This window comes from Sinohyriopsis cumingii, chromosome 15 (genome assembly GCF_028554795.1).
Source record: "Sinohyriopsis cumingii isolate HCF-2022 chromosome 15, ASM2855479v2, whole genome shotgun sequence".
Taxonomy (NCBI): Eukaryota; Metazoa; Mollusca; class Bivalvia; order Unionida; family Unionidae; genus Sinohyriopsis; species Sinohyriopsis cumingii.
Window position 1 is genome coordinate 107,152,973 of NC_142975.1, and position 26,013 is coordinate 107,178,985.

Genomic DNA, 26,013 nt, shown 5'->3' on the forward strand with positions numbered 1-26,013 from the left:
CCACTTCCCGCCATTAAATTTGCAGTTATATTTCTTTCTTCTTCTTCAGATAATTCCGCTAGTTTTTGATTCGTGGCTTGATTTATTATTTTACTGAAATTTGCAGGCTTAACGTCAGTGCTGGCCAGTTTCATTGGTTGCTGCTGTTTTCTTCGTACTAATCGAGCTAGTCTGTCCTTGACTGTCGAGAACGCTTTACTGACAAGATTACCAATAGCGCCAGGAATTTTATCATGAACAGCCTCAATAGCCTTCATCTCTAATTGTTTTGCAATTGGTATTGCTTTTGGAGCCATCCTTCTAAATAGACCCTGAATAATATCACCAAGTCCATCTCTGTAAATTGTTTTGTAATTTGGCAGTCGTGAGTTTACTACCCTAACCATGATCGGTCCACATTGAGCAGTGTGTATAATCATTTTTATATACTGATTAGTTAATTGTTTAGTCGCTGTGATAATCATCGGCAATTTCATCAATAAGAGAACGATAAATGCTACAATCCATAATTCCGCCTTGAAATAATCTTTGACAAATATCAGATATTTCATTAACAATTTCTGAAGAATTGTTTCCAGCTCCTTTTCCTCCAATCGGTATTTCTAGTCGTTCTACATCAGAAAGAACACTGTTAGGACAGGCAATAATACTCCAGGTACATCATCATGAAACTCTTCTTCTGGAGATTGCGGTTGAGTAGTTTGCTGCTGTGGTGGAGATTATGGCTGAGTAGATCGTCGCTGCGGTGGAGATTGTGGCTGAGTAGATCGTCGCTGTGGTGGAGATTGTCGTTGTTGCATTAATGTAGAATATTCATCTATTTTGCTAATAAATTCAATATATTTAGTATCATTACTTCTAACTCGATCAACTCCATAATGTAGACGATATATCCACTTGTACCAATTCTCACGGCTCACCAGATCATTGGCATACTCGGATTTTAAAACGCTATCTCGTTTATCATAACTTCTCACAGCAAAACTAGCTAGTTCACTTACGTTTCTAGCTCCTCTTATCTGATCAATACTGCCGTAGTTAAGTTTATTGGTCATGTCAACCCTGGCCCTTTGCTCCTTTTCTGGTACACGATCTTTCATATCACCTATTAGTACGAATTTTGTAAATACCTTCAAGTATTTCTTCATCGGGTGGAGGTTGAGCTGCAGCTATAACAGTTGGAAGTTTTCGTAAAATCCCTTTTAATTTTTTAGTTCTTCCTGCTATTTTTTCAGTTTGTTCTGCGGGTTGTTCTAATACTGGAAAAATACCCTTTTTTCTCTTCTCCTCCTCCTCCTTAATATCTCCCCATATAGTTTTTTCAGCAGCAGCTGCAGCTTTTTCAGTAGCTATAGTGACAGGTTTAAATAACTTTTTAGTGTCTTCTTCGTACTCAACTTGTGCTTCCTGCTGTGCTTGTAGGTTTTTTCTGAATAAATCTCTAACAGGAAGGAATTTCGTAATTGCTTCTAGTCTTTCATGAGCTAATCTAGCGGTGTGAGATTTACTAGCCGGTGACTTTTTTTTAAGATGATGATGATTTAATTATAGCAGCAGAGGGGGTGGGACCTCCGGTATGTAAACACAACTCTCGGTCAGGTTAGTAGTGACCTTATTTTTTTTTATTCCGGAAGAAGCTTATACTTTAAGCAAATTAGGTTTCAGACAAGTGGTCTGTTCGCCCCATCTGCTGCTACAATTAAGCATATTTTGTGCAATGATTATCTTCTTTCGCTCATGAACATGATGTCACAGACAAGAGTGGAGTTTGAGCAAGCTTGTTTGGATATATGTGAGGAGTACCTTGAATGATGCTAGAGTAAGAATTCGTGTGATTGTACAGTACAATCTGTTATGAGAGACTACCAACAAAAATGGTCTCTCATGACGGGTGGTCTCTCCAGTAACAGGTTTATACAAAATGACCAGTTTCCATGGTCCAGTTTCAGAACAATTTAAATAAAAATAACCACAATCACTATACGTATGTTCTATTTTTTGTTAATAGTTTCTGCTAAATTATTGTATGCATTCATCTAAAAACAAAATTACATAGCAATAAAGATATCCTGCTATCAATTAAACATGAAATCAGATTAACATTTGAAGATCACATGTACATGTATTAGCATATGAAATTGTTTCTTATATACTCCTTTTCCTTTATAACACCCTAAATTTGTCGTACCGTCGTTTAAACCTCTATTTTGCGAGTAGTCTGTTCTCTTTCATTTCTTTCATTTACAATAATGATTTTGTCCAGTGTTAAAGTTTGTCTCGTTTTAGTTGGAGGTTTGTCTATTGTTATTAATGTTCTAGGTGTTAACATAATTAGTGCTCAGTTGTAATATCGACTGTACAGATGGTTTGATGAGCTTTTTACTGGCCGGAAAATTACCACAAGAATAGGCAACACCCATTCGGAAGAATTTTCACCTGAAAATGGAACAAGGCAAGGCAGTGTTATAAGTCCCCTTCTATTTAACCTAATGGTAAACGACCTTGATCTCAATGCAGCCTCCACAAAAATAAAATTCTCACAATTTGCAGATGATAGTGGCATATGGAGGAATGGAAATCCTGCCAATAAAACAGTAGTTAAAGAAATCCAGCAGAGCCGAGACAACTTAGAGAGATGGGCGGACAAATGGGGTTTCAAAATATTTTTTGAAAAACCCTAATTAGATCAAAATTGGATTACGGTTGCCAAGCATATAACTTGGCTAAGCAACCTGTACTACAAAAACTTGACACTATCCAGAGAAAAGCCTTACTATTATGCACAGGAACACCCCTCAACATCATTAGAAGAACTACAAACACTAACAGGAGAACTACCCTTAAAATTACGTAGGCAAGAACTGCTCCTCCTAGACTCCATTCGATTAGATACCCACCCAGACAACCATCCCACCAAGATAGCTATAAACAAGTGTAAAGTTGTCTTCAAACCCAAAATCATACCCACCACACAAAGTGGCAAAGTAATCCTTGAACTGAGAGAAAAGATGCCTATACTAAAAAAACAGGTAACAAACAATACAGACCAGAACAAATCACCATGCTTACAAAAACCACCAAGGATTAACACTGAAGCTACCAAATTAGCCAATAAAGAAGGACAAGAAAATTTACTAAAACCTGTATTCTCTTAAACGAAATCAACCAAAAATGCCCGGACTATGTTAAAATATATACCGATGGATCAAAAGCAAACAAGCCACCAAGAACAACAGCAGCAATAGTCATCCCTGAATTCACTATACAAAATGGGATCCAGATTACCTGACTATTGCTCCATTTACACCACTGAATTCCGGGCTATACTTGAATCACTACAATGGATCAAAGACAACCAAATACCTAAAGCAGTCATTATAAGCGATTCCCTAAGCGTTATCAAATCGATCCAAAATCGCAATACACACTAAGGGAAAATTTCCTTGACAGAACATGCCAATTAATCGACAATATCACCACAGCACATCAATTAGTCGAGCTCATGTGGATACCGTCGCACATTGGAATCTCTGGCAACGAAACGGCAGACAAAGTTACCCAAACTAAACTAGGAGATCAAAACTCTATCAACCTAACTATAGCTCTACAGAAACACTAAGCTTCGCACAAACAGATATAGACTAAAAATGGCAAGATTTTTGGAACTCCTCCACAAAAGGTAAAAAGCACCATGAAACCCAAAAAACCATAGATAGGAACATACAGCTACCTAAGGGTACATATTTAGAACAGAAAACCATAAACAGGATAATAACTGGAAAAACTAAACTAGGAGTTTGGGAAGGTTTATAGGACCCAAACCAACCATTAACTGCTTTAACTGCCACACCACCGAAGATCTATACCACGTATCCAATATATGCCCAAAATATCAACCCGCTAGGAAAATATTTATCAAAAACCAAAACGAGATTGGATCACCACACACATACCCAGAGTTACTTATGGATTCTAATAAAAATAAACAATCAGCATATAAAATTATAAATAAATTCATAGACTCAGCAGGACTTAGGAACAAAATATAATTACTATCCTCGCAAAACCAAAAGACCCAGTAACTAGCTAACTAAATTTAGAAGCCCCCACATAAAAACCCATAACATATTCAATTTTTTAAAAATATTAATAAACAATTCACTTACGAAGCACCTATAAAAGACTAAGGAGACCGCAAAATCGGATGTCCTAGATGTCCTTAATGAACCGAGTAATCAGCTAGGACTCTGGCCCTAGATGTCCTTAATGAACCGTGTAATCAGCTAAAACTCCGGTCTCTTGCTAAATAAAGTATAACTAACATTCAATCTCTAAAACCATTAATAAATAAATAACTTAAAGAGGCAATATCTAAAAACTTATAAATAACATAACGTAGGAAGCACACCCTAAACACCTTGACTAGTAATACCATAATAACCTTGAAAATCTCTCTTCATACATGATTTCTACTAACAACCTCTATAAACAGCATAGAAACCCCCCCTCCCTTTTTTAGAACATTTTGAGAAAGTAAAAACAAACGCAAGAAACACCAAGCAAATGCAACAAAAAACCAGCGACGTGAAGTAATAAGGACCATTCCCGAGCTCTCCTTCTCACTTATGACAGCCAACCATTCAACTGTAAGGGACCTTTATGGACCCACAGATTGAGGCCAAACTATGAGGGTTCCTTGAACCCATAAAAGACTTGGGGAGGTGGCACCATTGCCTTCCCCAGGAACAACTAGCAGGCTGCGGTGCAGTCAGAAAAAAGTGGTACATGCACAATTGTGTGCACGCTACTATAGTTAAATCAGCAACAACAATTGCGGGACTACAATGGCATTTTGTAACATGTACATTAGCATAGTTAACAAACTGTATCATCTATCACTGGTAGCCAGAATTCATTTCGTTTTGTTGTTCTTTTTATGTTTGTTTTTTATCAGAACAGTCGTTGCTAATCAATCTGTCATTGTTACAAATGATTACACATATGTATTCTTTAGATATGGTCCTTCATAAGGATACTGGGTCCTACTCAAACATATGGGTGCTAGCTACGATAAGGACGGGAACCAGGCTAAGTGCGGTAACACTCTAAATGTACTTTAGTCAGTTTTACAATAGAAACTTGAAAACACTATAAGCATACCTATAAAATTTCGGATATCGTTTGCCAGCCTATTGCGTTCATTTCTAATGGTATAAGCGGTTGTTGTTGCAGTGATTAAATAAAGGTTGGAGTTTAACCCCCTTTTTGCGATGCGGTTGTTCATAGCAGTGTCAAAATGTATATTTGGCCAAGACATCGCGGTCGCTGTCGTGTTCAGCAGGTGGTCGCTCACCACTTAGCATTTATATAATAAAAGTGATCCGTGCATTACTATTTTGTTTGGAAATGACAGGTTGCTGCTTATAGCAGAGGTTGCTCATAACAAGTTGTACTATATTTACAGAACAATACATTGTCTCAATTGAGTGAAATGTGTGTATGTCTTCAGATGAGTTGAAACATACCAGCTTCAAGCTCAAAAGGCAATGATAACAGAATTTGCATTTTACATATGTTTTGAATATATACTGAAACTACTGAAAATATTTTGTTGTTTCAATATTGGTATATTTGAATTTCCCATGAACTTTTGAGAAATGTTCTTAATACTCTGCACAGGATCTTTAGATTACTGACGATATATTATTTTCACGTTTCAGATGGTCCAGATAATATGATGCTCAGTCCATCTCGCGATGTAATTACAGATATAGAAACCCACCAGATCATTGTAGAATGTATTGCTGACTGTAACCCACCTTGCAGTTTTCAGTGGAGAAAAGAACTGATTTCTAATTCTCTCACAAAAAATCAGTCATTGATACTGAACAACATTAACAAGAACGATGCAAGCAACTACACATGCACTGTCAACAACACTGTCACTGGCAGATCGAAAAGCATGCAGACAAAAGTCATTGTTATATGTAAGTACAAAACCAGAAAACCTTCAGAACAATACATGCAGTCACACCTACCTTAATTGTCCCCTTTACGAGACAGTCACCCAACCTCAATGTCTTTTCTCATTTCCCATCATGAAATTTCATCTATAAAAGTTAAGCAGCAGAGGGACTGAGCCCACCAACTACTTCGTTAAACAGGACCATCTATCAAAAACCTTTCCGATAGAAGTTCTTATTTCACAAAAATAACCCTTCTAGCCAGAAACTATGATGACTAAATCCTCTTTTCTGGCTAACGGGGTTATTTCGACAGCGATAATTCGCTATAAAAAATAGTTTCTTCACGGGGTGACGTCGACGAAACACTTTGTGGCTCAGTCCCTCTGCTGCTATGTTGTAAAATATTTTAGGATTTCTGTTGTGAATTAAAAATTTAAGTTAACAATAATGGCCAACATTGGAGAATCACATTCCGCTAGACTAGCTCAAGAGCGACTAGAAGCAATTAAAAAAATTTCTTCCTGTTCGTGATAGTGTCAGAGAAAAATTACAAGCACGGCAGCAAGCACAAGTTGAATTTGCAACAGGTGTAGAAGAATTATTTAAACCCGTTACAACAGCTACTGAAAAAGCTGCGGAGGTCACCAAAGAAGCTTTATTGGGGGATGAGGGGGGTATTCTTCCAGTGCTAAAACAAACTGCTACGCGGACTGAAAAGATTGCTAGAAGAACCAAACAAACAAAAAAGATTTTACGAGATCCAACAGCTCAACCTCCATCCGTCGTCAAAGAAATACTTGAAGGTATTGGGCAAATTCGTACTGAACTCGCGTCCAAACCAATAAAGGAAAATGCTGGACTGATTGCAAAATTTAGGGAGGGTTTTGCTGAAGATATTAGAAATACTACAAGAGAAGAATTGCCCAGAAAAATATTAATTGGTATGTTTAATAAATGTAGTATCTTAAAACCCGGTTTTGAAAACGTGAATGATGATAATTTTATTAAATGGATATATCGTATATATAAAAACAAAAAACAAGCCAGAGACGATGATTTAGAATACAGAGGTCTCCTTGAAGAAGTAAAAAGAGTTTATAACGAACAGGTAAAACAACTAGAATTCTCCCAGCAGAAACCTTCTGCGCCTTTACAACAACAACGGCGGAGGATAGCAGATACTGACCTAGTCCCGTTAAGTGAATATGAGGTTGCATCTGAACAAAGTCCACGTCGTCAAAAATCCGAGCCAACTAGGTCGCCGATAATTGGTTTAACAACATCTCCTGAAAGTTTACCGCAAGATGTTTTATCCCCAAGAATTGTAGAACAACAACCAAAAACCGGATCTGGTCTAGCTGTTTGCCCTGATAATATCATCAATGATGTATCACGGCTAGAAGTTCTCATCGGAGGAAAACGAGCTGGAAATAACTGTCCGGAAATAATTAATGAAGCGGCTGATATCTGTCAGCGACTATTTCGCGGCGGCATCATGGATACTCACATCTATCGAGAACTTATTGATGAACTCGTGGACAGCGATTGAAAGTCGCCGCGATTGAAAGCCGATTAGAGAAATAACTAATTAAATAAAATGATCATACATGACTCTCATCATATGACCCGACGAGAGAGAGTGGTAAATTCGCGATATCCTGTTTACAGTGCATATTATGGAGATGGACTTGGAAATGTTATTCAAGGACTGTTTACAAGAATAGCTCCAAAGGCGGGACCAAATGCAAAACAATTATCGTCAAAAGCTATTGATGTTATCAAAGACAAAGCTTCTGGTGTAATCGGTGATGCTGCCGGCAAAGTGTTCACGGCAATCAAGGACAGACTAGCACGATTAATACGCAGAAAGCCTCCGCCGGTAAAATTACCAAGCACTGCGGATATGCCTGCAAATGTTAGCAAAATAATAAATGAAACTGCGAATCAAAAACTAGCGTCACTGATACCTTCCAAAGAAATAGAAAAAAATATAGCTTCAAGTTTAGTAGCGGGAAGTGGTCTTCGTTTTAGATAATAATGTATTACAATAAGATGTTTCAACGCATATCCAACGTAGCATTTGATATGGTTAAACCAGTTAGAAAGGATGAATCCTTGCGTGATTATCAATTTTATTCTTATGATGCAAAAACACCTGACGCGCCGGGGAGAATTGAGTTTCAAATTCATGACACAAGTAGATATTTTCTGCCTTGTGAGGCTTTTATTGAAGTCACAGGTAGAATCTTAAAAGCGGACGGTACTGGATACGGAATAGGCGATCGTGTTGGTTTTGTTAATAATGGTGAGATGGCGTTATTTAGCAAAGCCACATACTCGATTGATGGAAAAGATATTGAGTCGTGTTTGGATAATGTTGACGTTGCCACGACAATACTTGGTCTTGCAAGATATTCCGATGATTACACAAGATCAGCTGGTCCAACAATGGTGTTTGTATAGGACACATCTGATCATCCCGAAAATAGAAATGTAACGATGAACACGGCCGGGGATGCAGTTGCAGCCATGAACGAAAATTTCAACTTGAGCGGCGAAGAAGAGTTTTCCTGTGCAATTCCGTTATCTCATATTTTTGGATTTTGTAGAGATGTCCGAAAGGTTATATTTGGTGCCAAACACACAGTAACGCTTGTCAGAAAAAACTCTAATAATGATGCAATATGGCGAGCTGCTGGAGTTGATCCTGGTCAAGTAGAGTTAAAAAAACTATCTCTGTGGATGCCAACAATGACTCCATCAATCGCTGAAGAACAAAAATTACTTTCTTTTATGGATCAAGGTGGAAAATCGTTGATATCATGGTAAGCAATGACAACAGATAGTACTTCTATCAACGCTCCTGGACTGTTCACGTGGCAATTGGGATCACAACAGGGAGTATCAGCAGCGCGACATATATTTATCGCGTTTCAGGCAAATTCCAGAATAAATAACCAGGAAGCAAATCCAATGATATTTGACACACTTGGAGTTTCTGAAGTTTCATTAAGATTAAACGGACATCAAGAACCCGCTGAGGATATCAATCTAAATTTTGAACAAAATGATGTTGCACGGGCATATTATCGATTGATGTCTTATGATGGGCGTGATCAAAACGTTGACACTGGGCTGCAGATATCTCAGCGTGATTTTACAACGTTGTATCCGATCTATTACTTTTCGTTGGAACATTTGGATTTATTCAGAAAATCTGTCATCGATATAACTATTCGGGCTCGCCTGGCTCGAGTACCAGCTGGGCAGCTGGTCCACCAGTAGTTCCTGGAGGTGCTAGAGCAATCGCGGTCATACTTTCCGATAAAGCAATGTTGCTTGAAGGTGCTGGCGGCCGAATGAGAGTCATTGATGCACCAGTGGAAAACCTGTAGGTTTTCCAAAAGCGCAATTAGATCAACATCATATTAAATAAAATGTCATACAGTCATGTTAATGTGACACTGACTCCTGGTCAGGTGAAGAAATTACAATCGAAGAACGCGAGCACATGTGGGACATCAATAACACTAAAACACGATCAGCTAGCGGGTGGTTCAAACAAGCTGTCGCTGACTAAAACTCAGCTAAAACATTTCAATAGCGCGAAACAATCAACGACTGGAGTTCGACTTGATCTCTCTCCGGCCGCGGTCAAAGATATGGTTAAAACCGGCGGCATATTTCCTCTTCTCGCAGCGATACCAGCACTGATAGCTGCTGCTGCTTCCGCAGTCGCAAAGGCAGCCGCGTTAGGAGCTGTTGGAACCGCAGCTGGAATGGCACTAAAGAAAGCCACCGGGAAAGGATACAAAAAAAGGGATCCGGTCTAAGACTACCGGGAACTCCGGCGTCATGGTACCCAAAAAGGTTTTGAAAACACTTTCAACGACGTAGTCTCCGTTGAGCAATTTTGATTTACTTGATGCTGCCTCACGGTTACATATAAAATCCTTCAGAGGTGTATTTATGCGAGATGAATTACCAGCACGACCGAATAACAGAGAAACCGGTATTATTAATCTCGACAACAGCGAAGGTCCTGGAACTCACTGGGTTGCCTACGCGATCGATCCACGTGGAATTATCTATTTTGATTCGTACGGGCTAGCACCGCCAGTTGAGTTTTTCAGGTACGTCAAAAGATTTTCCAACATTCCAGTTTGGCAGTCAACGTTACCAACACAAACACTGATTGATCCTCCGATATGCGGTCGTGAAGTACTGAATGTTCTTGATGCGATCTCGAAATCAGCGAGTCCTCCTCACAAGGTCGTGCATGAATACACGTTGAAAAATCATCAATGATTTTTTCAATCAATGATTTCCAAATTTAAACAACCCCATAACAGATAATGGTTGATATTTACGGAAGATCAAGCAGAACCAAGGAAGAAAAAAAAAGATATCGATTTATCAGCGTATGCGACCAAAGATGAAATTGATGATCTTTTAAATCTGACCGGGATAGACCCAGATGAGGTTGTTATTTTTCAAGACAGGCACGGCAAGCTAAGAACCAGTAACATTAAGTGGAATGACATAATTCGCAGGGTTATTGGAGCTGTCACGGACAACATCGTTGTATTCACTGACAGCGGCAGAATCAGAGATTCGTCGATATCAATTGCGATGCTGCGAGATAATGCACGAAAAGTCGCAACGGAGCGTGTAGCAAAGACCGGTGATACAATGACAGGTGAACTCAGCATGAACGGCAACAAAATAACCGTTCTAAAAAATCCGGAAGGTCCCGAAGATGCCGCAAACAAACAATACGTAGACACCGTTGACGGTAAACTAACTACGTTGCGGGCTGAGTATGATGTTCACGTGGGCGCGTTTACAAGATTTCGAAGAAACAAACAAAAAACTGGTGAGACCGTGGATAAGTTCTTTGGGGTTCCTTCAGTCGTCGATGTGAAACTCGTTGATATCAAGACCAACATTGACACGATCAAACAAACACAGCAGGATATCGTATCGGGTATTCCTGAGATCGTTAACAAAAGCAGTTTGATTAAAGTCCCCACTGGAGTTACTCCCGGGCATATCACCAACATCGTATTCACGGTATCATCGGGATTCGCAACATGGTCCCGACAAAATAGCACTATCAAATACACAGCAACAGCCACTGGCGTGTACAGGTTGTCTGTGTTTTCAGCCGCTAAATTTGAAATCTTCACAACATATCCCTGGAGACATTCCACCGATAAGTATTCCGGGGTTGTAACTATAATACTAAACAGCGGAACCGAAGAAATATTCATACTTGAAGCCGCAGACAAGAAATTAACCGCAACATCTTACTGGTGGTGTTTGGAATTCGTCGCAGAAACGCCTCAATTGGTTACCGCGTAATTGAATAATGAAATCATCATCAACGACAACATTGAAATCCGAAGGATTTCCAGATGCCCAACAATATCGATATGATCAGGTACGCGAATGGCAATCAACGTTGAAAAACACCATTGACAGATGCGCAACAAAAATAAAAAAAATACAAACGGCATGTGACCGCGCTGGACATAACAGTGTATTCGGTATCCGCGGTAGTTGCATCCACGGGTGTGCTATTGTCTGCGCTGACACCAGTAACTGCTGCAATCGCTATCAAAATCACAATTTCTGCCTCAACGACGATCGCAGGAGTTGCTAACATCATCGCGAAAAAAATATCTTCGTGAGCGATAACAAAATTACACGAGTATACGCGAGTAGCCAACGCGGCCAACAGCGCCTACTCGAAATTGTCCTCGTTGATATCATCCAGCGTAGACGACAACAACATATCAGATTCCGAATTCACGTTGATGTCCGGTATATGCAACGATTACGAGCGCGCAGCGAATACTGAAACCGCAAACGGTTTTCATTTGAAAACGATGAAAATAAATAATGACGGAGATACTTCAAGAGATAGCCGCAAATACAACTCCGGTAAGGACCACAATGATATCAGTGTCCTCGACGCAACCTGAATTCGATATTAATTTTCCAACTGCAATTCCAGTTACCGAAATCGCGTTGGTACAATTACGAGTATATCACAGTTGGCCCAATATCAGGTCGACATCATTTCACGGACAATCGCCGAATAGCTCATTTGTATTTTCATATCAGAATAACGCTGATGGAACCCCAGATTGGAACGTCATTGCGTTACCCACTGGGAGTTATCAGATAGAAGAAATCAACAAAGAAATACAGCGTCAAATAAAACGTGTCACCGGAAAAGAATCAAAGATATCAATAACAGCACACGAGCCAACGCTGTCAACGATCATCGAAATCTCAACGCCGGGTTACGCCGTTGATATCTATAACAGTTCAATCAGAACCGTGCTAGGGTGGCCTCGAAATCCACCACTGACACCACCGATACCACCTGCACCAGAAAAGTCTGATTACATGACTGACGCGCAGTCATATCACACAATTACACCGCTACACCGAGAACGTCTTGATGAGATCCGCGAGGATAATTTACAGGGTAAGATTTTTCCTGTCGCGCGCGGTGTCGATATTGTGTTTAATTTTACTCCTAAACCCGAAGATGGATGGGTGCGTGTTGGAGTTGTTATGAATCTGAACGATATCGTTGAGTACCTGAAGGGTATCAGTGACACGCATGGAACGCACCGAGGGTATCTACGGCAACACTTCCAAGAACATATATCCACGGTGAGCACCGCGATGACAAGTTCACGCGAAGAAATTATTAAACAAATTGAGATATTAAATCAACTTGCCTCAGAAATGGAGTATATCAACAAGCACGTGGTTCAGGCGGTAATCACTAGCACATCCCCCGATAAACAAAAATTTCTGAGCAAGTACTCGCTGACGGAAGCTGAACTACCGAATTTTAAATTACCAGGATATATTTCCCCGGGCATCCTACAAAAATTCGTCACTGATTTCGTCGATGAATACTTCGATGACATACTTGCACAACACAAACGAATACTACCAGAACCCGTTATCTTGGCACATGATAATTCCACAGCGAGCGATGGCCGGCATATTTCTCCGGGTATCGTAGCAATCACTGATGTCGTCGCGGTCAATCTTGTATGTGATGTCATCGATGGCAGTTACAACATAGACACGACAACATCGAATCAAGCCCAGCAAGGGTTTATACTGTATTCATTTACTCCTAGAGAGCCACCTGGATTTTTGATTGTGCAAGAGCCAATCAATCCGGTATCGTTGCGGTGTCATAATCCGACGCTGACAAGGATAAATTTTAAAGTCACTGACCAGCAACATAGACTGTTGGACCTGCGTGGGGAGACTGCTAGTATTAATCTGCTGGTAAAATCTTAAGATTTTCAATGGAAATTCGAAGAATTTCAGAAACGATTTCCGTCGTAAAAAATCGAAGATTTTTTCAGGGACTTTCATCGTGAAACGATTTCCATCGTAAAAATACAAAATATTTTTCAAGGACTTTCAATTAATAATATCATATCATAATAATGTCCAAAAAATCTTCGAATTACCAACAGTATGATGATGATGATGAAAATCTCTCTGACAGTTCTGACGCTAGCGTGGAAACACAAAGTGTTTGTGAATCACAGCGTGATTCTGACAGTGATTTTGTTGTCAGTGATGAAGATCTCTCTGAAAACGGTAGCGTTTCCGACAGTGATTTCGCTGACGACGACGACGATGATAGCACTGTGGGAAACGCTAACGACATCACCATCAGCGACAGCACTGTCATAATAAATTATATTAAATGAACGCGAAAATAATAGTATGTATCAACACGTGAAATGTTCCATCGTTGACAAAAGCGCGCTTGAAGAATTCATCCGAAAAATATTTACCGGAAATCATCCCCCGGGCGTTGTTAAAATAATCATTGATAAACACGGCAATGATGACTTTTTACTGACAGATTTTCAGCTGAAGCAACTCCGCGAAAACAATATCACGATGATTACTTGTGATGCAGACCAAATCCTCAATGTTGCTCACTCGTGCATTTCACGGGATCATCTCGATAAGATCCTGCAGTGAAAATTCCTTAAAAATATTTTACTTTATATATATTTTTTTACCACTGACCAAAGTCACGGATTCATGGGGGTATTTTGCTATGAAAACCAACAAAACAGACCAAAGTCACAGATTCATAACGGCATTTGCTAGTAAAATTTAACAAAACAGACCAAAGTCACGAATTTTGTGGGGTATTTTGCTATGAAAACCAACGAAATCGGACAGTTGCATAATTTACACAGTAAAAAAAAAATATTATTTTTTTTTTACTTTCGATTTCACTTCTAGGTACCCGATTTCACTTCTTTGATTTTATCAAGGTATTTGACGAAGTCAAGGTGAGGTATTTACTTCCCGTTGACTTCGTCAAGGATGACTTCGTCATCGGTGACAAAGCTATCCTTGCTTTCTAAATTCTCTGGATTTTCACCCTTGACTTCATCAGCAGACATACAATGCTTTAATTTCCGGACCCGATTGTTAATTATCTTTATAGTTTCATACTCGGCTGCCAGTGCCAGCCTGATCTTTTCGATTGCACGAGACAGTGGAACAAATTCATTTATTTGTGTCTCCGCTACGCTGGCTAGCGATTTATACAAATTATTTTGGATCATCTTTATGAATCGATATTGAGCAGGAAGAATATAACGCCCTGCGCACTTAGCTTCGTATAATGATTCAAAATCAGACAGAATAGTTTCAACATTTAGTAATATATTAAATCCTTGTTTTTCTAATTTTTTTAATAGCATCAATCACATTACTGATATTTTCCTGATTCATATTTATATATATTTTTAAATATTTAAAATAAAAAAACATCACATCTCCGCTGAGTCTCTAGGGTGTCTTATGACATCCTACCAAACTCAGGAGGGGGCGGAAACACTACCCCCGATTGAGCTCCTAAACTGCCAAATGACAGTCTAGAAGCCAAGAGGGTGTGTTTGCGAAACGACGAGACATTCCCCATTTGTGAACCTCCTAGCTTACCATTTGATATGCTAGCAAGGCTCATATGGGGATAACACATGACATATAGCTTGATTCTAACTTATCCTAGGGACGGCACAAACATATAGTATTTACAGTAGAAGCTATTTACAGCAGCAGTTGTATTTACAGCATTAGAAGCTATTTACAGCAGTTGTATTTTGCAATTGTATACATAACTTATCTTAAGACGGTACAAACATATAACTTAATTCTAACTTATCCTAAGACGGCACAAACACATAACTTATCCTAGGACGGTACAAACACAATGCGGGGTTATAATTCTACATCCAACAAGTTGCACACGTACCCCTGAAATCAACCCTGTTTGGGGTAAAAGGTTACCCCGAAACGGGGCGATAACGGAGAAAGTTGTGCAACTTCGTTGGGTTTCGAAACCCCAATATAGTATTAGGACGATATTGTATACAAACCGACTGATACCCGAAAGTTCAGAAATAGCTCAGCGTGATTTGTTTAAAACGTATTTTCTTAAATATTATCGTGTGGAAACTACAGATGAACCATAAACCCGAACAAGTGTAATAAAATAGCGATATTGTCTGTGAAAAAAAAGATAAATACGCGTTTGCTTTGATAAAATCCGGAAGATAAAATCATTCTTGCGCTGTCACCTTGACTTGTCAAGGGGAAAAACAAGGGAAGTTATTTACTTCCTTGTGCAGAAAATCGTCTGCTCGCACCTGTAATACTGCGCTCGATAAATTTACCTATTGCACAAGGGGAGGGGACTAATTGCATGAGATATGCCTAACGGAGTTATCTCCGTTAGGAAAATCATCGTGATAACGAAATATAATTTTCTGATTATTATACTTTTTTGCCAACGCGGATTTATATATTTTTTCTGCGACTTTTCGTACTGAGGGTGCACAAATACCGAAATACTTGCCAGCTGAGGTCATTGAGCGAAATATTATTTCTTCTTTTGTATTTAAGTTTATGGATACAACTGCCCTAGACTCTCTCTTCCCCCCCAGTATTACCAGCCTTGCAATTTTCGCTCTGCGTCACAGCTCTCAAATTGGATAAATTATTATTAAGTTTATCTCCATCAATATGATCAATTACAAGACCTTTTTTGATCTCTCCGCGGAAACACTCGAACACAAACTTGTGATTAAGATAACGTTTCTTTCCAGCAGTGAACATTAAATAACCAGTATTATTAACAGCACCAACTGGTTTTCTCCGCCTACAGTGTCTGACTATTCCCTCGCGAGATGCTTCGTAATTTTTGATTGTGGGATGTGGGACAAATTCTTGATTCATTTATATAATAATATATTTGTCTAATTTATAATTTGTCTGAAAACCTAGTTATATAATCACTCTCGGATTTTAGCGCGTCTCCGTTATTTTTTTTATTGTAATATCGCTTGAGTTCCCGGTATCGTTTCCCCCCGCACCCGCACATAATTGTGTTTTACCCCTGACACCAATGCCACATCGCAGGCAACGAATAGGTCCTGTGCTTCCTCGTTTGATGCTCTGTATATGTTCACCGCAGAATTCCTTCCTACAGGGCTTACCACAGACTGTTACAGATCCAACTTTTAACCATCTGCAGTTGTTCATTGTATATATAATATTTTCTTATTTAAATATTTGTCTTAAATATAACATGAAAGAGTTTTCGAGGCTAACCGCAGATGGCGCCGGGAGATTCGATCTTGACAGGCTAAACCCGGATTCACGACGACGGCATCTAACTGATCTGTTCGATATTATCAACGAGGGTAAGAAAGAATTCCGCGACGACGGCGCATCTCATGTATGGTCGACATTTAAAATTATCCGCGACGAGGACATCATCGATGCTACAATGACTGATGCCCGAGCAAAAACAATTATTGATTATATTGATTTTCATCAACGTGAAAAGAAATAGTTTTTCAGAATAAAATTTATCGTCAACGTTGAAGACGATACGTGGATTATCCGTGACAAACTCGATCCTGTTCTTGCTAACGGAAAGACCGCTCTGTTAAGCAGCAATTGTAAACCAGGAATGCTGACCGGGATTGATATACCATATTACGCTCGAGCGTATCCTGTAACCGCAGTCATTTATGGAATATATCCTGTAAAAAAACCAAAAATTGATAAACTCGCTCCGATGCGAATGACTGCGTCGACGTTGAATTGTGTAGTCGAGCGAGTAATGGAACATTTTAAAAACACAAAACGAGGAAACGGTTTAACCGACCTGCGACGTAAAAAAATAACATCATGGGGTGAATCGGTTAAAGATACCGGGGCAACAATAAATGATGTTGCTGCGCTATCAAGTAAATTAAAATACTCAATAACAGTAAAAACACTAACCGGAGAGATATTATACAGTTCGAAGCATTATAAAAAGTCAGGAACACCGATTGAAATTATTGATCATAATTCGCACGCGTGGACTGATGCGGTTACAATATTTCCACGAGACCGTGTTGTCAAGTTTTATTCTGGAAACATATACGAGGTTATTTACGCGCTGAGTAAAACCGACCCTGTGTCGGTGTGGTTATTTAGGAGCTCTGAAGATGGCGACTATGATCAATTTGTGAGACCCAACGGAGAATTATACAGAACAGAATCGTTGCAATAACAAATGAAAAAACTCGCAAAAACGTATATGAGAAATGCCAGCGATGAACAGTTATTGGTTAATTGTTTTACAGTTCCAAGTGTTGCCGCTCACGCCGCCAGAGAAAGAAATTCGTGGAGACCAACCCGAAGTCAGTTTCTTTCGGATATACAATTAAGTTGTAATCGCCGACGCGGTTGCCAGAGACATATTTGTAACAGGGAGGATGTGTTCTTGTCCGACGGGAAAAAGTTGGGCACAATTGTAAGTTATATCGACGGAGAATCGCCTCAATACACACATTTGAGATCTTCAATGCTGGCTTATGTTTCTATAAATTTGTTATCGATGGTAAATCGATTTCCTGGTAACGCAGTCAGAGTTTCCACGGATTCATTTTATATCGATACAAAATATTCAGAATCACTGACCGATATAATGAAATTCTGCGGCGGAGATGAATGGGGTTCGTGGAGAATAAAAGCCGAGATGTTACACGAGTATTGTGAATCCGCTGATGTTGCAACAGATGATGATTATTATAAATCAACGATGCCAGAAATATCTTCCGCACCGTCTGTGGATGATCCAATCACCAGACACAAAACTGTTTATTTGAATGGACCGGGAGGGTCTGGTAAAACAACTCGAGCGATTGAATTATTTCGGAATTCAGATATGATTGTGCTAACACCTACACACAGACTTGCCAGAGAGATGAAACAGCGAGGAGTCAATTCTTGTACTTATCACAGCTTTTTCAAATACAGCGGCGGTACGTGGACGCCAGATCGAATGGGAACAAAATATATCAATGATATAATAATTTGGGATGAGATATGTACGGTGCCGCTGGAAACGTTAAAAACATTTCTTGATTGGCTGCTAACGAAAAATACCGCAGTGATTATGTGCGGCGATCACGGTCAACCACCTCCGTTTGTCGGCGCATCTCCGCATGATTGGCTGAGGAATTTTGTTGATTATCACGAAGAAGTGTCTGATGATTACCGAGCACTTGATGCAACGCTGAAATAATTTAAAACACTAATCAGGCTACAACCGAATAAAATTCAATGTGAAATCATGCGCGAGATAATTCCTGAAACTTCGATGAGTGACTTTTTACGCGTGTGGAAACCAGACGATTTGATAGTGGCAAGTAGAAAGATAGTCAGAGACACACTTCAACAACAGCTATTTCGGTTACAAAAAATAAAGTTTCCAATGCTGCCAACGCCGTTATGTTATAGACCAACTGATACGCGGTTACAAAATATAGATGTTGATATTCCAGGAAAGACAGAGAAACAGAATTTAATATTGAATGATATTGTGTTAGTTGACATCGATGCTGTTGAGGATGCACTAGCGATGAATAAATCCCCGTGGACGCTAGGATACGCAATGACCATTCATTGTTCTCAAGGACTAACTATTTCAGATACAACTGTCTGGATCATTGATGATCGAATCGAATGGTCAAACTTAATCTACTTGGCGGTGTCCAGAGTCAGAAGAATATCTCAACTGCGAAGAATTGTCTTGGAAAATCCTGCGGATTTTAAATCAAACGCTGATAGCGATGAAAACAACAGGATCACCGATGGTGATGTAATAAGAAAAAAACTCGCCGGCTACAAACAGAGTGACAAAAAAAATAATCGCGATTTTGATCTTGACGATGACTTCGTCGTTGCGCTGAAACAACAACAGAATAATCACTGCGCGAGCTGTAATTGTATAATGCTATGGCAGTATTCGAATAAAAATTCAAGACAATTTACCGTAGACAGAAAAGATAACAGTCGCGGTCATACACGTGATAATGTCATGTTGACCTGTCTTGAGTGTAATCGACGTCGGGGTGCCAGCGCTAGTTAAGTCACTTCAGTGATTTTGGCGGCAATTGTGTGTCCTCGGGAATTACCTGAAGTTGCTCACGGGTGAATCCGCGTTGAGGAGCAGTTGAATCCAACCTGTAGATTGCTGGTCTGCCAGTGGATCTTGTCACGGTGGATATGCTATGTGTGGTAACACTCCAAATGGGATCAGTCGCTCTTCGTTTACCACCTTCAAGTTCGCCTGGTTCATATAAATATCTTACAGTAACATTACCCAGTATCGGCTGCGCTGAAGAATCACGTCGTACGGGTATATTTTTTTGAAAAACACCTTGTGTTTTTGTGATCGCGATGGAAGGTTTCATGTTGGTTGTTCGAGTTATTTCATTATTTAACGCAGCTATCACGCTTGGTAATCTTGCAACCCATTCGCGCGATCTCGTATTTTGAATAAATTCCTTCGCGTATTGATATCCAAATAACCGCTCAGCAAGTGTTCTATTGAATCGCTCAACAATTGCCTGATCACGATGAATTTCAGTGTGTCCTCGTCGTATGGTGACGTTATGTTGTTTCATCAACGATGATACCACACCTTGAAATTCTTTGCCAGGATCAACTTGTAGCAGATGCGGCCATCGTAGACCACCTTGTGGTGTAGGTCCTCGCCGATAAATTCTTTCAAACGCAGAAGCAACCTCAGATGATGTTTTAGTCGTTAACGGTTCCGCATCTTTGTATCTACTGGCAACATCAACTATGGTTAACGCGTACTTGTATGTGCGTCTTCGGATAGTATCATGTGGCAGAAGTAATATATCAGCTTGATGAACCTCATTTGGCACACTAACATCGAAATGCGCGAAGTGAATTTGTTTGGGGCGCGGTAGATAAATTTGCCATATTGCCTGTCGGGATAACCAATTTTTGGCAGTAACCGCCGTAACTTTTGCTGCTTCAGCGAGTTTACTAATTGTCGCGTTACCTCTCCAGTATCCGCTTGGGGAATAATAAATCGACTCCATTATATACCAGTACCTAACACTAATTTACCCTTCATTGCAGTTTTTATCAACCAGGATGCTTACCTTTCTTTGAAAGATTTATCAGGGATGGCATTGAACGCATGAATTAATTTCACGTCCGCGAGATGGCGCTGTTGCAAATCCTTGCTTCGGTAAGCTACATCATGAGCATGGCACGCTGCATCGATAGCGTTTATCGGATACTCGCCGGATTTTGGTTGATCCTGAGCATCAAGTCTGATATCAAGTCGGGTTCCTGGACCACAGTAATTATATCCTGGAAGATGTTTTTCTCCTGGGTATTTAGCCCACGGAGCTCCTGGCAGCGCTGTTAACTTGGCTGCGATATCACCTCCGCTTTTTTTTTAATAAATCTAAATTTTTTTGTGCCACATCGTTCACACTTGCCTGTAAGCGCTTGTCGATTATTTTTTGTTGTAATTGTTGTTGTATCCGTAGTTGGGGTACGTGCTCGGCATTTCACACAATATAAATCCATATTATTTTATGACATATCTAATGGAAATCACTGACTTTTCTGCGTCAAAGCGACGAGAGCCAATCAAGCATAACTCAGTGCTACCAAATTCTGTTCGAATGATTATCATAGGTCCATCGGGGTCGGGTAAGACACAGCTGTTACTTAATTTAATAATGAAGTGGATGAAGTGGGATAAATTATATTTGATAGCCCCGTCTGTGGACGATCAGCGATGTTATCAAGTGCTAAAAGATTTTAACGAGAGTGCAAAATCGATAATGGAAAATCAGTGATTTTCACGAAGATGTTATTGATTTTATAACTGACATCGAAGAAGCTCCATCCGTCGACGACCTTGATGGATCAATTAACAACCTAGTTGTGTACGACGATGTGATGTTGGATAAACAAAAAAATCCAGCCAGAATATTCTCCCGCGGTCGACACAAAAACACTGATGTCATTTATGTGACACAACGTTATACACAAATTCCAAAAGTGATCAGAGATAATTGTAACGTTCTTGCGGTGTTTAACGGAGTTGACGCGCACACGCTGAGAAATATTCATCAGACTTGGTGCAGTGGTGACATGGACCTCAATAAATTTAAAATTTCTTTAGTCATGCTCAACGAAAACCACACGGGTTTGTGACGATAAATTTACATGATCCTCGGACACGATACCAAGTTGGGTTAGATACATTTTTTAACTAAAAATCCTAAAATGATTATCAGCATAGGGATTGAGCCACAAAGTGTTTCGTCGACGTCACCCCGTGTAGAAACTATTTTTTATAGCGAGTTATCGCTGTCGAAATAACCCCGTTAGCCAGAAAAGAGGATTTAGTCATCATAGTTTCTGGCTAGAAGGGTTATTTTTGTGAAATACGAACTTCTATCGGAAAGGTTTTTGATAGATGGTCCTGTTTAACGAAGTAGTTGGTGGGCTCAGTCCCTCTGCTGCTAGTTATGTATTAAACAGTAATTTGCCTCCCACGGTAGACTGTCAGTTATTTACAAACCTGTTTTATTACTACTTTATGGAGTCACTCAAGTGAATTGACTGTAACAGCTTCATGTATGCAAAGCAATTGTTTGTTTTAAATGACATTGTTTAGGCAAAGACATATGCTCTGAATCTTGCTTATGATTATCACTATACAGAAGTCATTTTGTCGGTTTAATTTGCAACTGGCTAATCCCTTTGTTGCTATTTCAATGTTCCAATTCAACCAAAAATGTACACAGATCATGCATTAACAGCACTTGACATTTGCAAAACAGCCTGATGTGTTCATTTCACTTTTAACAAACATTTAATCCTAACTGTATTTGCATCTGAGAGTCAGTGTTACTCAGTTTCTACCAATGTCTCAATAATAGCAAGGACACCATGATCAATCGTGGCTGATGTGTGCATTTTGTATGATACTTGAATGGCTCAATACACTGGCTCTTTGTCTCTCTTGTACTAGCAGGGTTTCATTGAACAGGACAGATCTTGAGGGAAAATTGAGATACATAAATTCAAGTGTGCTATATGGGATTCCAGACTTAGAAAGTATGAAATTATATTATTTATCCATACATATCTGATACAGAAATTTTAATAGGCCTTTAGTCAGTTAGTTACTTTTTTATTCCAAAACTAACTAATAAATCAACACTACAGTCACTGTTGCATTTAAAATATTCTTTTTGTTTAAGTTTTTCAAGGAATTCTATGACATCCAAAATATCTAAAAGAAATAAAAAAGACTCTGCCAGTTTTAAGAATATGGTTTGAAGATTTATTTAATGGTTGAAGTAATCAGAACATTAATGATCAACGGCAGCTAATTATTTTATAAGGTATTGCACCAGCCTAGGCATGGTGGTATATAAAATACCATATTTTAAAGAATGAAGGTTGATGATTAGCCAATAAATCCTGTAAGAAAAATAACATTTTTTTTTTCTTCAAAAGAAGCCTGTATGTGGTTAAATTATATGCTTTGGTATCCTTGAAACTCAAACCATTCTCAGTTTATCATTGTATTAGATAATTTTCTCTTTGATAGAACATTCATACAAAGCAAGTGTGCGTATGTAAGAATTAAATTAGATGTCATTGCCATACAATGAAATAAACAACAACAACAAGAACAATACTATGAGAACTACTACTAATGTTGATAATACTACTGCAAGCAGTTTGTGGTGTACAATATTTGTTGAGAAATCCAGTTTAATAGTTGAACCTCAATTGAGAGATCACATGTTAATAGGTCATGTTGGTCTTTTGCCCAAAGAGGTTGATGTCCTACAGGTGTTACCTTCCTCTCCTTTATATTCATTGGTACACATTTAGATGCCAGAGAACACGTTAATAGCATAGTGGTGAGTAAAGAGTTCCTTTTTAATCTCACAAGCAAGGTAAAGAATATATATATATATATATATATATATATATATATATATTTATGCGAATAACACTTAAGCACAATCTGGGCCATAGAGTGCAAAGTAAATTGAGTTTTTAATATCAGCAATACGATACATGTTACTATAACAGCTAATGCTATTCCCGGAGAACAATTCCTGACCAAATGATAAATGTCTCTAAGACTTGGAGATAGATGTCCCTGCTGATTTTAGTTGCCTGGTGGTTATTCACCAGTCACTAGGTCACCAGGCACTGGGTGCCAGTCACCATGTAAATATCGGGTCGAGTCACCCTCATTTCTTTAGACTATTTTTTCATCTGATGGGGATTGAGAATAAGCTTATCCGATGTCAGATTATGGCAGGGGACCAGAACAGCATTACTTCTTTCATATTATTTATCTTAATCCTTATGGGATGTTGGGCTTTCATTTTGCGGGAAATAATTGGGAAATAACTGACCCTGTCATGACCTGCAGCCCATGGACATACTTCTTTTTATGAGGTTGTGTTTAAAAGGAGGGTTGGAGATAGACCATCTTTCCCAAAATGCTTTATGCTACGTTAACCAATGTGTTGTCTCCATTGGAGGAGCTTCCATATCAAGTTTATCCTTCTGCTAAACCCTCAGGCTATTGTGACTCCAGAATAGTTTCAGTTTGGAGAAACTTTCTTGGTCAAACTCTTGACCAAATCTCATATTTGGCCATCCTTCAAGTCATTGAGACATTATGCCATCCTTCAAGTCATTGAGACTTTATGCCATTCTTCAAGTCATTGAGACTTTATGCCATCCTTCAAGTCATTGTAAACATTGTCTGACTCTAAATAATTGCAACACAAATTGGTATCAGGGATGAGTTGACATAGCCTATCACTGTATTTACTTTTTAATTTAGTGTAGTAAAATTCATATGTCAGACGTTTGCAAAGATCTGGTTAAATTGATATTATTTTTCCTTTTTAGACTGAGTAGCACCATGTTGTCATCCATAATGTCTTAATGGCTACATGCTTTCCAGATAATTGTGATAATAGAATTAGAATTGATATTGGTCTGCAATTCCCTGGATCCTCATTTTCTCCTTTCTTAAAGATAGGTGTAACCTTTGCACATTTCAGTGTTTCTGGAAAATTACCACTCATTATACTTAAATTTATTATATGTGTTAATGACTTTGTTATTACTGGCGCCGCAATTTTAAGAATTCATGGACCAGTACCATCCAATCCAGAAGATTTATTAATATTCACCTTAATTAGCATATCAAAAACATCAGCTCCACTAACATTAGCTACTGAACAATAATTATCATCAGGAATTTTAGCTCTTATAAATGATAGAAGAGCATCAAGTTCAATTGGGTTGTTAGACTGGTTCTGAATACTCTTACTGGAGACGCTTATGAAGAAATTATTGAACATTTCCGATATGTCTTGTACAGATGTTGCTGTATCATCATTTTGCTTAAGTCTAGGGGGAAAACAACTGTTTTGGTGGGTTCAGCAGTTTTAGATGCTTCCACAATGTTTTGTTATTCTTACTTACATCAGCAGCCTGTTTATAGTAATTCTTGTTTGCCTGATATATCAAGGGCTTAGCTTTATTTCTCCACTTTCTGTAGCTTTTCATGTCTTTTTTCTTGTGGAAATCATCTCTTAGGTGCCTAGCCTCATTGATCTCAGGGGTAATCCACTTGGGGCATGCTTGTCTAAGGCTGCATTAAACATTGATACCATTTGTCTAAAGCAGTGTTGACATCAGATATATTGCAGACTGATAGGAAGGGCTTGCAAACTAAATCATTTAAGAACATTCCTCATCAAACTGTTTAAAGTCCCTTTATTGTATTTCAATGTATTGACCATTTTTAGATGATTTTGGAACATGTCTAATTATACAGACTGGGTAGTGGTCACTCAGTGCATACATTGGTACATTAATGTCACTTACGTTTTCAGGTTTATTAGTATAGACATGATCAATGATAGTAGCACTTTTATATGTTACTCTAGATGGGGTTTTAGTTAATTGAGTAAGTTTTAAGTTTCAAAGTTACTTATTCATGTTAATGGTGGAGTTTGCAAGTAGTTAATGTTAACATCACCTAATATAATAGTTTCTAAATCTTCCTTTAGTAACGCTTTTTGAATTTGCACCTCAGATCTATCAATCCAATCAGCTGTGGAACTAGGTGTTCTGTAAACTGAACATAAGAGTATTGGCTTAGATTAGGCAAGGGTTACTTCGATCCAGATACTCTCTACCCCAATAGTCACTAGATCAACACGTCTGTTATAACTAATGGAACTGTCTACATAGAGAAGAATATGCCCACCCCCATCGATTCCCTATCTTTTCTGTCTCAGTTGACCCGCTGTATTTGGAGAGCCAAATCATCAGTATCATCAGAGAGAAAGGTTTCACATCGACCTGGAATATTGACTGATCTAGTTTGCTGTATTATTAATTTAATCTCATTCAGTTTAGGGAGGATGTGTTGAATATTTAGGTTGATTACTTGCAGACCTCTTTTGAGGAGGCCAAAGACATGAAACATCTGAGCAGAGGATTGATTTTCAGACATGGTAGTATGCAATGTATTGTTTTTCGACTTGACAGATTTCTTTACATTGCCTTGATTATT

At 38.8% G+C, this 26,013-nt stretch overlaps 1 protein-coding gene across 1 annotated transcript in view; it reads left to right on the top strand.

Moving 5' to 3' along the window:
• The window catches only part of LOC149782434 (nephrin-like), a 58,352-nt gene that overhangs the window by 12,413 nt on the left and 19,926 nt on the right, over positions 1-26,013 (top strand). Inside the window, exon 3 of the mRNA XM_089935138.1 lies at positions 5,721-5,987. Within this exon, the coding sequence (XP_089791264.1) occupies positions 5,721-5,987 (267 nt within the window). The remainder of the gene's footprint in view (positions 1-5,720; positions 5,988-26,013) is intronic.